The sequence below is a fragment of the Taudactylus pleione genome, unplaced genomic scaffold (genome assembly GCF_031769625.1).
Source record: "Taudactylus pleione unplaced genomic scaffold, aTauple2 ptg000178l, whole genome shotgun sequence".
Classification (NCBI taxonomy): domain Eukaryota; kingdom Metazoa; phylum Chordata; class Amphibia; order Anura; family Myobatrachidae; genus Taudactylus; species Taudactylus pleione.
The window spans coordinates 6065194-6079413 of record NW_028284580.1 but is presented as its reverse complement, the minus strand read 5'-3'; the positions used below and the strand labels follow the sequence as shown (position 1 = coordinate 6079413).

Sequence of the window (14220 nt, the reverse complement as noted above, 5' to 3'; positions counted from 1 at the left end):
TTTATCCTCCTCCGGCCTTTGGCTTGCTACGTAACTGAGGAGCCTTCGGCCCGAAGGCGGAGTATAGAGGGAGACCCGTTGCATCCTGGGAGAAGAATTTACTGCGTAAAGTGCCAGGATGACTCGGCATCACCCATACCCCAAGGTCACCCTGTGGACCTCGTAGAAAAAGAGATAACAAGGGTAAGTTCTTACCATATCTCTACTTTTTATTTTTAGAATTCATACAAGTGAGGAATGTCAGATTTGATTGATTCCACAATGCTGCTGTAGCTGAAGTCCTTTGCACTTGTATTTTCTATAGTAATTTTATTACACACATGCTCCTCTGTTAGTCTTCATTCCTTAAAATATGTGTCTCTTGATTTATGTTAGGAGCAAACTCCGGCCCTTGAACGGCAAATCGAGCAACTGTTGCACCGGTATGGACCTAAAAAGCTGTACCAGGTGGTGAGCAACGCCAAAGGGAAACGGGAACTGGACCTCACTCTCAGTCCTGGTGCCGTGGTGGCTGTGATCCAAAATGCAGACACCAAAGGGAATAAAAATAGATGGCTGGTTGATACAGGAGGTACAGTTCAATGGCTGATTTTAGAGCTTTAACTTTGCAGCTTCATAACTTGTTCTTTCTTATGCAGCGTCCAGAATAACCTTTTGATTTAAAATAAATGTTAAAAAATCCTTTTCAGTAAAAAAATAAAAAATAAAAGGCAGGTTTCTCTTTAAATATATTTTCATATTCAGGTCACTGTTGCATGTTTGTTATAGATTAGCTTTGGCAGCCCCCACCCAGCACCAAGATCTGATGATTTCATGACTTTGTTTAAAGGCATAACTGCCACCATGAAACAATACATGATTGTCCCCCAAGCAGACTTGCAGAGATCATTGTTCTCCTTATATCTATAGAGTGCTGTTCTTTCCACCTTCATCTGCATACTAAAGCTCGCGCTGCTGGACAGCGTGAAATGAAGAAAATATAATGAAACATGAAACCTTTTTAAATCGCAATCTAGATCATAATGAGTGCTTATGCACTTACAGTATGAGTCAGAAATGTATCATTTATGAGAACAGCTACATTTTAAAATTAGTTCCTTTATATTTTCTATTACTTGAACTTTTACATTATTAGAAAAAAGAACAGTTGTTCTTGTTATGCTTCATCTCTCATACAGAGTATTTTTTTATACTGTTGTTAATGGATACCGGGCTCCATTAGATACCTGCCAGATGACACAAAGAGCTCATACAAGAGAAGGTCATGCAGTCTTGGCACTTGGCTTTGAATTATGTCAGTGATCTCAATAAAGGTCAATGCAAGTAGCATGTGTGACGAGGGTGCCAGTCTGACCCACAGCGTCTACCTTGTTACTTTTCACGGGACTTACAGACCAGCAGCAGAGTTCTTCTTTATTTTACATTTGGTTTAATCACTGACATGTTCCTCAAAGTATTCCATTTTCTTATTAGGTACATTCAGTATAGTGCTCATTCCTTATGCTACAATCCTTTAGAAAAGTACATTTTAAATATTTTTCTTCCATTATAATGAACTCTACCTTCATTATAACACCGGTGAATGAAATCATACTGTTTATAATGATCTATTATAGACTGAATGTCACCAGCTACTAAGCAATGCTACAATAATACATGTCTGACATTTCCATCCAGTACCTTATACTGATGCTGCTGAAAAGGCTCAACACCACTGGGCAGTACATACATATAGGGAGATCTATTTATATCGCACCACCATCCAGTACAGGCAGTCATATACAAATATTGGCCATTGAATAGATCCATGGCTGGATTCTCGTAAAACAGACTGATTCTTTCAATACTGGTGATATATACCTGCAAGTGGACTGACTGTGTAAAAAGACACCAGTTTGGACATAATTGATATTATATTCATGAGTTTTGAAACCATTTATAAGACTCTAGAGTTAATATGGTAGTCAAGTACATCAGGCCCACACTTACACTCATTAGCCCGGGACGCCATGTTACATATCGGCTGATACTTTCATTATGGATGTATATGCTAGTAATCACTAATCGTAATCCAATGCACCCCAGATAGATATACAGATGCATGTTATGTGTACATATATAGATACAGAGCTATTATTCAACAGGAACTCCCGTCCTAAATCTCTCAGTAACTATGATGTAATGTCCTGGGCTACAATGTATCTTTCATTTTTAAGGCTCTTTTTGAGTGCCTTCCTTTCTAAATATATATGTGTGTGTAAATAATAGATATATAATATATAGAATGTGTATATATAATTGTGTTTGGTTTTGGATCTGGATCTTTCTTCGTGTTTTGGATCTGGATTGGTTTTGCCAAAACCACCCTTCCGTTTTTTGGGTTCTGGGTTTTGTTTTTAAAAAATAAAAAAAACCGCTAAAATCACATAAAATGGGCCTTTTTTTGTTCCTACGCTATTAATAACCCCAATAACATTAATTTCCACTCATTTCCAGTCTATTCTGAACACCTCACAATATTGTTTTTAGGCCAAAAGGTTGCACCGAGGTAGCTGGATGACTATGCTAAGCGACACAAGTGGGCGACACAAACACGTGGCCCATCTAGGAGTGGCACTGCAGTGGCAGACAGGAAGCCAATCAGCGTTATGGTGCCCATTTGCATGTAGCACGGACCCGGGAGATCCGTGCTACATGCATCTGTGTGATTGACACAGTGCACGGACAGTTCAGTGAGACCCGTCTGTGCTGCTGTGTATTTCAATGACACAGATGCATGCACGGACCAGGAGATCTGTGCTACGAGCACTGACGGGTCCGTGAGACCTGTCTGTGCTGCTGTGGTAAAAAAAAAAACAAACCTGTGTAAAAAAAAGAAAAAAATGGCGTGCCCCCCCCCCCAAAAAAAAGAGCAACCAGCCCAGGGCATTAGTGACCCAGTGCTGGGCGTGCTTAAATACAGGGGACAAACGACGTAGGGGTCCCCTGTATTTAAGCACAACCAGCACCGGGCTAGTCAGAACCAGCGCTGGTTGCCAAAATACGGGGGACAAACGACGTAGGGGTCCCCCGTACTCTGCGCAACCATCTCTGGGCTCTGATCCGGTCCTGGCTCTGGAAATACAGGGGAAAAAAATTAGTAGGATTCCCCTGTATGATCGAGAACCAGCACTGGACTTTTTCGAGCGGGGGGCTGATGCCACAGCCAGGGGAGCCCTTTCACCGGGCCCCCCAGCCGCAGCATCAGCCATGACCGCTAGTCAGCCCAGGTCGGGTATCCCTGGAGAGCTGGGTACCCCCCCAATAAAGGGGTCACCCTCTCCAGGGCACCCCAGGCCCAGGCTGACAGCCCGTGGCTATCCCCGCCACCCCTGGTGGCAGTGGGTGGTGGGTTGATAGTGTGGTGTGGTGTAAATAAAGAATATGAAACATTGTCTTTACAAGTAGAACTGCAAGTCCCAGCAAGCCTGCCCTGCATGCTGGTACTTGGAGAACCACAAGTACCAGCATGCAGGGCATTAAGGGCCCACTAGTACCTGTAGTTCACCTGTAAAAATTTGTTTAAAAAAAACACAGGACACACACACCGTGACAGTATGAGTTTATTAAACATACATACACACACACATGTGCACATACTCACCTATGTAACCCTGTGGCATCGGTCCACTTGTCCGATAAAGTATCCATAGGGGACGTGTTAAAAAAAACATACTCACCATCTCCTATGCGAGGTTCTGTCCTCTTCGTTCCAAAGTAGGCATCCCCGGACTTGGCAAAAAAAACCCACGAAAACCCGATCCACAAACTTAGTTCCGTTCTATATAACGGTACTTCCCGAATGAGATCTTAGCGGCGGGGTATCACCATGGAAACCCTGCTGCTAAGCGTTCATTGGCTGAGAGAGGTCATCCCCCATCTCTCAGCCAATGATCGGCCCCCTCCATTGTAGTCAATGGTGGGAACCGCAGGGTAAACTTTAACAAAGGTCCATGGACTGTACTGAAACGTCGATGGCTGTACTTTTATGATGACGTAAATAAAACAATATTTTTTGATTATTCTATGAAGTCTGGTGAGTGCACCCACATTTTTTGGAGATTATATATATATATATATATAATATATATATATATATATATAATCTCCAAAAAATGTGGGTGCACTCACCAGACTTCATAGAATAATCAAAAAATATTGTTTTATTTACGTCATCATAAAAGTACAGCCTATATATAGTGAGAGAAGTGTAAGGGCAGCTCACAATAAAGATAAATTCCCTTAGTTAAAGATAGAATATATTGAACAAACGTGCATCTAGTGTGATGTGTGGTTGTGAGTAGATATGAGTAAAGTCACTGATCCTTAATTAAAAGGCGGCGGCAGTCCTCTTGGGCTCCATTTTGGCTAACGGATGGAGTGGTTCTGGAAAAGAGGTTTAAGAAGACATGCGCCTGATAGTGTAGTATTTAAAGTCAAATAATAATGGGTGCTCATAAGAATAAGTGTGCGTACCAAAAATAAAATGTTTTAGGCTTATCTGAACTACAGGGATGGGTGGTCCACACTGGATGGGTTTAAATGGGATGTTGTCAGCCGGATCACCTTACAAAGAGCTTATAAGCTTATATAAGCTCATGGGAGAAAGAGTATATATAGTGTAGTATGTTCTTAGAAATAACACAATAGTTACATACAGAGGCTGTGTACCGGATATTGCTACTTTAATAGCCTATATATATATATATATATATATATATAATATATATATATATATATATATATGTATGTAGTTAAGGGGAGAGAAATATATATCCCAGGTTTTTAGTTTCTGTCCGTCTCACTGCCTGGGGAACAGCTCAGGGGCCGTTTGAGAGACACTGTGATTACTGAATGTACGAGCTGTGCTAAAGACTTCTGTTTTGTGAGAGGGACGTTAGGTCCACTCTGAGAGAGGGAATCATTTTGTTTAGTTAGAGCTGGACAGGCCAGGATTTACTTTTATGTTTTGTTTTGTGCTGCTAATAAAACTAGCTGTGGATACATTTACCAAGGCCCTGGACTGGTGTACTACTACTTGGCTACTGCATGACAAGTGCAACTGTTTACCCCATGAGATGGCATCCTTACCCTGATCTTGCTACAATATATATTTCTCTTATCTTCTTTTTTTGTCAGGCTTACGAGGATACATAGCATGCAGCAAACTGCAGCCCTACCAAGTAACACAAAGTCCATCCCGAGCCCAACATTCTCCTGAGTCAAACAATACTTTGAGAGCAGCCAAGGTGTGCCCATATCCAACCTCACCATACCATGAATCAGCCTTTCAGGTAGGTTAGGTGTATAAGTGGGTATAATATTTAATACAGTACTGAGCTTATTTTTTTTAAAGTGATTTATAATGATGTAAAAGTACTTTGCATAGGCAAATGTTGATGATTTGTGCATGATATTGATAGAGATGTAAGGATCTGATAACAGGAAGTATATATAACAGGCAATGTGTGGCATTTTGAAAAAACCTCGGACAGTTTTTAGGCAAAGTAATTCTATGAAAAAGAAGGCAGATACATTACTATTACTTTATCACTGACTTGCATGAGGGATCACAAACTTGATCTGGGTCTCCTCTTTCCCAACCACTGGAGAGTCACAGGTGATGGGCAACTTGAGCATAGCTACATGTAGTTTTCATAGAAAATAGCTTATTTGGATAACTAGGTATAATCCAATGATACAATCACTACTGAGCCGTAATTCCCCTCTGCCGGCCCTCTGTGTACAAGAATTAGATCTGAGTGCGTTTGAAGGTATAAAACTAGGAGCAAAAATATAAACCTATCTGAAACATATACAAGTTGATTTCCGTCTGTCAGCTTATGTAATACTGTGAATGCGGTTTCCCTTTTTTATACATGTGACAATTGTACTAAAAGCAGATGAAAACAATAGGGCTTCACCACAGAAATCCAAATGCGTCCTGGGGTTTTTCTCATTGTTTGACTTCCTGGTAAAAACATTCCACATGTACTATAGTGTTTAATACGTCAAAGCAAACATAACATTGCAGTCATAGTTGCTGTTCTATATTACATTTTAGTAAAACATGGGAAATTGAAAGGATATGTTACAGAATAGACTGAGTGGTGCCAACTTGTATTGTAGTTACAATATTAATTATGAGAAATACTGTGCTGGCCCCACAGGGGCGAGTCCCGATGTTCTTCCTGAGTGCACAACAAACTGATAGATTTCCTCTTTGGCTACACACTTCTAGCTACAATGGACAAGACTGCAAGTGTGCCTGTTAGAGCATTCTGCTCATGGCATTTGCTATTTGCAGCTTATCCTGTGGCTAAACAGGCATTATTGGGCAATTTGATAGTATCAATGCCAGTATTACAGCGTATACAGGTAAGGCATAAGGCTTTCTATAAATCATTGGGCAATATGCCTCTGCAGCCCCCAGCAATTTCCAATTTAATTATCCATTGGTCATCATTTTACAGAATTTTGCATGTATCAGCTATAACATGTGCCATGGAGAATCAGGGTGATAGAGATAGAGCATCCAGTCTGGGGAAATGATAAAGCTACAGCTCTGCAGTATCATGTCCCAGATGGCTACTAATTACCAATAGTAACCTAGTTCCACAAGAGCTCTGCATAACTGAGCCAGCTGTGCTGGCAGTATTGCAGCAGTGTGGAGGACAGTGGGGTATTGGAAGCTGTGTGATGTGCTCTGGGAATCGGTGTGTTGCTTAGAAATGTATTTTTGCAGCCATACCTTGGACAGCTGTTACAGTTATTCATATCCCTGATTACCAGTAAGACAGCAGAAGTCACAAAATAATTTGCCCATGTTACCCTCAGCTGATGCCTGGGCATGCATGCTTGGATAGGAATATTCCAGTGGTGACCTAAACTGTGCGACCATTTGTATAATCGTGTACAGTCATGTGAAAAGTGCAATATCTTTTAAATGTTTTTACATTTCAGCACATTTCAGTACCAAGCATCTAGTCCTCAGACTTGCTCAATGTAATCTCACGTGAAAAAAATAAATTACAGACTTTGTCCTTATTTATTCAACACAAAATTAGACCAACATGAAGAAGCCATGTTTGTTCAACTCCTCCTCCATTGATGTTTTAGGCCAATTATTTAAGCACAGCTTGCAAAGTCCAGACACCGCTCCTCAGTGACATTGGGTTCTGGAGTCTGACTTTGCAATGCTATGGGCTGGAGAACTGATGATTTGTGATATGTTTAGGTAAAGTGGCTGCAAAACAACCCCAAATCATCACCCTTTTACCATCGTGCTTGACGATTGATATAAGGTTCTTGTTTTGATGTTCAACAAATGTGAGATTGTATATTAAAGCCATTACAAGTATGGGGGGGAACAGAGGTGTCTTAACAGAGGAGGGGGCCCGTGTGCATTCCCTGTGCGGGGCCCCCTCCTCTCTCCGTGGTGGCCGGCAGCCGACTGATGTGGCTGGCCAGCCACTGGAGCGTTAGTAAACTCCGGACACTAGAATGTGCCCGGAGTCTACTGCGCATGCTGTGGCGGCCATTTTCCGGTGTTCTAAGCAACGCTGAGACCCGCCGCGGGACCACGGACAGGTTAAGTTTAAAATAATATGGGTGCAGAGTGTGCGGTGCGGGGCCCCCCTGGACCCGGGGGCCCGTGTGCCCCGCACACACTGCACCCATTATAGATACGCCACTGGGGGGAAATGAGGGGCTTTCTCCTGGCAACCCTTCCATGAAATTAGTAGTTTGTTCAGTCATTTTGTGATACTAGTCATAAGGGCTGATGCGGTGTGACCATTGCCCCACATTGCAGAGCGTAGCTTGCATGAAATCATTCTGGGCATGCACAAAAAAGATTTCCGTATGAATTGATGAAACGATGGAGGGTGTTCTAATGGTATCCGGCCACAGTTACCATGTTGACATTCATAAATTCGACACCAAAATGTTGACTTCCTCAGACTAATTACATTCTCAGAATGCCGATGGTTAGGGTTAAGCACCACTGGGGGGGGGAGTTATCTAGGAGGAAGTTAGAGTTAGGCTGTGGGGGGAGGGGAGGTTAGGGTTAAGTAGTATGTGGAGGGATTAGCAACGGGTAAAAAAAAACTCACTGGAGCGCTGCTGAGTCACACATCTTCGCCGGAACTGCTGGTCACATGACTGCCGGGTCCTGGAAGGCGATGCTGGTGACGTTGCTGCCACCAGCACCAGGTAAGTGACCGCTGGGCCACCAGGGACTATCATGTCAACATGTCATCCATGTAGACATGGTGAATGTCAACATATCCACTGTCGACATGCGGCATCTTAACATTTCGAACATGTCAACAATCTCATGTTGGCCTCGTGCATGTCGACATGAGAACTGTCGACCTAACATACCACACCCTTTCTAACATAGTCTGAGTACAGTAAGGGCTTGTTTGAACAGTTTTAAACTCATGTAGAACTGTAACAATCTGCATATATAGTAGGGGTGTGCACCGGCCACTTTTTGTGTCTTGGTTTTGGATCTGGATCTTTCTTCGTGTTTTGGATCTGGATTGGTTTTGCCAAAACCACCCTTCCGTGTTTTGGATCTGTATTTTTTGGAAAAAAAAGCATAAAAACAGCTAAAATCACAGAATGTGTGGGTTTTTCTGCTCCTATGCTATTATTAACCTCAATAACCTTAATTTCCACTAATTTCCAGTCTATTCTAAACACCTCACAATAGTGTTTTTATGTCCAAAAGGTTGCACCGAGGTAGCTGGATGACTATGCTAAGCGACACGAGTGGGCGGCACAAACACGTGACCCATCTAGGAGTGATACTGCAGTGGCAGACAGGATGGCAGTTTGAAAAACTAGGCCCCAAACTGTACATAATGCAAAGAAAAAAAAGAGGTGCAAGATGGAATTGTCCTTGGGCCCTCCCACCCACCCTTATGTTGTATAAACAGGACATGCACACTTTAACAATCCAATCATTTCAGCGCCAGTGTCTGCCACACGACTGTGGCTGAAATGATTGGTTCGTTTGGGCCCCCACAAAACAAGCTGGCAATTAATCTGTCCCTGCACAAACTGGCTCTACGGAGGCAAGATGTCGTCCTCCTCATCCACCGATTCCTCACCCTCTTCAGTGTTGTGTACATCCTCATCCTCACAGAGTATTAATTCGTCCCCGCTGGAATCCACAACCACAGGTCCCTCTGTACGTTCTGGAGGCTGGTCTCCCTGGAAGAGTTGATAATTCATTTTATGAACATCATCTTCTCCACATTTTGTGGAAGCAACTTCCTACGCCTTTCGCTGACAAGGTTCCCGGCTGCACTAAACACTCTTTCGGAGTACACACTGGAGGGGGGGGGGGCAACTCAGGTAAAATAGAGCCAGTTTGTACAGGGGCCTCCTAATTGCCTCTTTTTCCTGCCAGTACAGGTACGGACTGTCTGACATGCCTACTTGGATGCTGTCACTGAAGTAATCCTTTAACAGACAGACGCATGCTTGTCGCTGCTGCTTTGAGGATGCAGGTGCGGCTACAGCCCACACAATTCACAAAGACAGAAAAAAAAAGACGAATTTTTTTTTTTTTGTGGAGCGCACTTTGAGGGTTACACCACCCTTTAACAGACAGACGCACGCTTGTTGCTGCTGCTTTGAGGATGCAGGTGCGGCTACTGCGCATACATTTCACACACAAGCACAGAAAAAAAGAAGATTATTTTATTTTGTTGGAGCGCACTTTGGGGGTAACACCACCCTTTAACAGACAGACGCACGCTTGTTGCTGCTGCTTTGAGGACAGTATCATATGCAGTGACAGACTTGTCAGAAATTGTTGGCACGTCCTTCAGTCCGGACCAGATGTCCAAACCAGCCCTTGACTTATGACACAGGCGCACGATTGGTGCTGCTACTGTGTTGATGCACGTGCGGCTACATCGCACACAAGTCACAAACACAGAAACATTTTTTTTTTTCTTTTTTGGAGCACTTTGGGGGTTACACCACCCTTTAACAGACCTATGGGACACAGGCGCACGCTTGGCACTGCTCCTTTGTTGATGCACGTGCAGCTACAGCCCACACAATTCACAAAGACAGAAAAAAAAAGAAGAATTTTTTTATTGTTTGTGGAGCGCACTTTGAGGGTTACACCACCCTTTAACAGACAGACGCACACTTGTCGCTGCTGCTTTGAGGATGCAGGTTTAATCTAGACGGGATTTGGAACCGGGGACACACTACCTCCATCAATTGTCTAAATCCCACTGCACTAATGGCGGATACCGGACGCATGTCTAACACCAACATAGCAGTCAAGGCCTCAGTTATACGTTTTGCTTCAGGATGACTGCTGTCGTACTTCATCCTCCTCGCTAAGGACTGTTGGATTAAAAGTAAAAGTAGTGGTGTTCCTACTTCCTCTCTGGGATGATGAACAACTCCCAGCAGCAGCAACAGCACTAGGAGGAAGTGGTTCTTGATCTTTCCCTATTTTATTTTTATCGGAGAAAGTTTGGTCCTCACAGAAAGTAATTTTTTATTTTTGTTGGAGACTAGTGCACTTTGTGGGTTACACTACTCTTTTAAGAAATGAGCCAGCCGGCCCTTTACTTATGGGACACAGGCGCACGCTTGGCGCTACTCCTTTGTTGATGCACGTGCAGCCACAGGGCACACAATTCACAAACACAGAAAATATTTTTTTATTTTGTTTGGAGTGCCCTTTGGGGGTTACAGCACCCTTTAACGGTCAAGCCAGTCGGCCCTTTACTTATGACACAGGCGCACGCTTGGCACTACTTTGTTGATGCACGTGCGGCTACTGCGCACACAATTCACAAACACAGAAAAAATATTTATTTTTTTTGCACTTGGGGGGAGCACCCCCGATGGACAGCACCCCCTGGACAACACTACAGCACCCCTTTAGGACTGGGACAATGCACAGGACTTTGGAGTGGAGACAGCCCCTATGGACAACAGCAGCACAGCACAATGCAGCCAGCCCCTATGGACTTTGGAGGAGTGGACAGGCCCTATGGACAACAGCAGCACAGCACTACACTACACTACACAGCCCAGCCAGCCCCAACTCCCACCCTCCCTCTTCACTGTCCACAGCCGAGTGAGAAAATGGCGCCGACGCGGGTACCTTATATAGGATCCAAAACCCGCGAGACCCGGAAGGCGGGATGGTGATGTTTTGCCTCGATTTCAGATCCGAGTCAGGCGGGAAAAGTCGAGCCTGACTCGGATCGGCCTCGGATCGGGGGGGCTCTGGGGGGTTCGGATTTCAGAAATCCGAACCCGCTCACCCCTGATATATAGCTGATAAAGCCATATTATTTGCAGGGGGGCAGGTGCAGGTGCAAATGCACTGATGATGATGATGATGATGATAGGCTCTAGCATTAGTGAATAACTTGCGATTGGCTGATTATGAATGCACCAATGTTAAGTGCGAATGTATGTATGTATTTTAGCAATATATATATACCAAGAGCTAACATAGAAGACATAGCTAAAGAGCTGCTACAGGCTCAGAAGTTAGTTACCAGGGTACAGCAATTGGCCACTGAGGAGGCCAGGACACAACAGCAATTGGCTGTTGAGGAAAACCACAACCAGCAGCACTAAAGGCTATTGTGAACATAAAAGTGGTTGACAGAAACCCAGCAGAGCCTGATAGTAGGTTGTCATACCCTCACATGGCAGTATGTCAGGATTTGTTGTACTAAGTGTCCAAGAAAAGAGAAGATATTGTGGAACAATTAATAGTTCTAAAAACATATAGAAGAATGGTGTTGCACCTGGCTCTTGAGAGGCTCACACTACCAGATACCAGGATGCAATACCATTGCGCATATATATATATATAACCAATAGTCCGGCACTCCCACAGCTAAACCTATATCCACCGGTCCCTTCTGGCACAATGTAAACCACTTCTATGCAAACAAGCAGCGGCACTCGATGTAGTTTCAATATGCAAAATTTGTATTGATTACATCAATATGACATCCAGAGTTTCGGGGCTCAGATGCCCCTTTGTCTCACCTCTTCACCTTGACAAAGGGGCGTCTGAGCCCCGAAATGCTGGATGTCATTTTGATGTATGCTTGTTTTCATAGGAGTGGTGTATGTGTGTGTATGTGTGTGTGTATATAGATATATATATATATATATATATATATATATATATATGAAGGCATGTCGGCAGAAGCCATGTGATGCTCTGGGCACTGTTCTGCTGGGAAACATTCGATCCTGGCATTCATGTGGATGTTACTTTGACACGTACCACATACCTAAACATTTTTGCAGACCAAGTACACCCCTTCATGACAACAGTATTCCCTGATGGCAGTGGCCTCTTTCAGTAATATAATGTGTCCTACCACAATGCAAAAATGTTCAGGAATGGTGTGAGGAACATGACAAAGAGTTCAAGATGTTGATGTTGATTTGACCCTCAAACTCCCCAGACCTTGATGCCAGATACCACAGGACACCTTCAGAGGTTTTGTGGAGTCCATACTTCAATGTGTCAGAGCTATTTTGGCAGCATGAGGGGGATCTACATAATATTAGACAGGTGGATTTAATGTTATTGTGATATCCAGATACTTATCACCACACCGCGGAGGGGGTTGACATTCCCCTTAACATGTCTCACAAGACCAAGGGAGTAATATTAGCCCATCAGTATGTGATCTTTCAATTCACCTACAACGGAACCAATCACACAGGAACCCCTTAATTTTGCACTTACAGAAATATTGGTAATATGAAGCCCTTCATTATATGGCAGCAAGATTCACTTTCACACAAGCTATCTTGCGGATCCTTATACTGTATATATTCTCCAGTAAGAGTAGTCCCCAGAAATAAAAAATAAATCTCAATAGTTTAATAAAGTTTAATGCACAAATCTTCATAAGACCACAGATAACACATCCAACTTTCATAAATCCTATGATTAGATGCCAGAATGCCTGACAGAATTGTGATGTTATATGTGTCTAGCCAATGTCACATGCATTGGAATTGATCAGGCTTAGGATAGTAACTGCAATTGGACACCAATCAGGTAAGGCTCTGGAAGAACTACCCCTCCACCAAAACGTTTCAACCTATTCTTAGGTCTTTTTCAAGGTCTGAGGGAACAGACCAAAAACCGGTATTTATACCAAAAGTAGTAATTACCTGCAAACTGGAAGTACATATGTAAAGAACATGGATCCCAAATCAACAAGTACACTATAAAAACTTCTATCTATTAACATAAATGTCACTCAAAATGCATGCACAAGTCCCTTGTGGCTGTTATCCAAAGTGCTGGCCATTGTTCACGGATGCTTCAAAAAAGTTTTTTTCAATCACATGACTCGGCCTTATGGGTAATTCTCCACGCTGCGGAACACATTGCCAACTGTGCTATAGGGGTGATGTCAGATGTAAACAAACACATCACGGACTATGTGACACCATGCGGCTCATGACTGGATGTTTATTTTTTTTTAAGCATTATGTATTTATTGAGGACCAAAACATAATACAAATATCAATTCAGTCAAACAGAATTTCAATCAGTAATCAAAAAGACATATAACATATCCATTTGTTAAAGGTAATACATAATATGGTCACCTTTTACAACAAAACATATCAGACATAAACAACAGAATAAAAAGAAAATAAGAGAGGGGAAGTGGGTAAAGATAAAGAAGACAAAGAAGCCTTGAAAACCAGATAGTAAAACCTATACATCTGACCTTCTACCTCTGGAAAACTCCTCCCTAATCATGACAGAGCGTCTTATAATGATCCGACTCCCTGTAATGCAACCATGATACCAGATCTTATTGAAATTTAGGTCCCTACTTGTATGGGGTAAGATTAGATCATCCATACACATGTAATGATTTAGAAGTGTGCACCACTCAGACATGGAGGGGGACGACCTGGATTTCCAATGGACAGGAATTACGGCCTTGGAAGCACTCAATATATGACATAGTAAAGATTTTTTTGAAATGAGCATAAGGTTTACGAATGAGATTCAGGAGCCAGAAACTAGGGTAGGAAGGCAAATCCTCCTGGAGAATAATACCCGCCGTTTCAATTACTTTTTCCCAAAAAGGTCTGAGAGAGGAGCATTCCTACCAAATATGTAAAGGGGCT

General features: G+C 42.8%; 1 protein-coding gene across 1 annotated transcript in view; it reads left to right on the top strand.

Moving 5' to 3' along the window:
- The window catches only part of ARHGEF37 (Rho guanine nucleotide exchange factor 37), a 117482-nt gene that overhangs the window by 81422 nt on the left and 21840 nt on the right, over window positions 1-14220 (top strand). The window contains exons 13-14 of the mRNA XM_088475773.1: window positions 376-571; window positions 5179-5333. Of these exons, the coding sequence (XP_088331899.1) occupies window positions 376-571; window positions 5179-5333 (351 nt within the window). The remainder of the gene's footprint in view (window positions 1-375; window positions 572-5178; window positions 5334-14220) is intronic.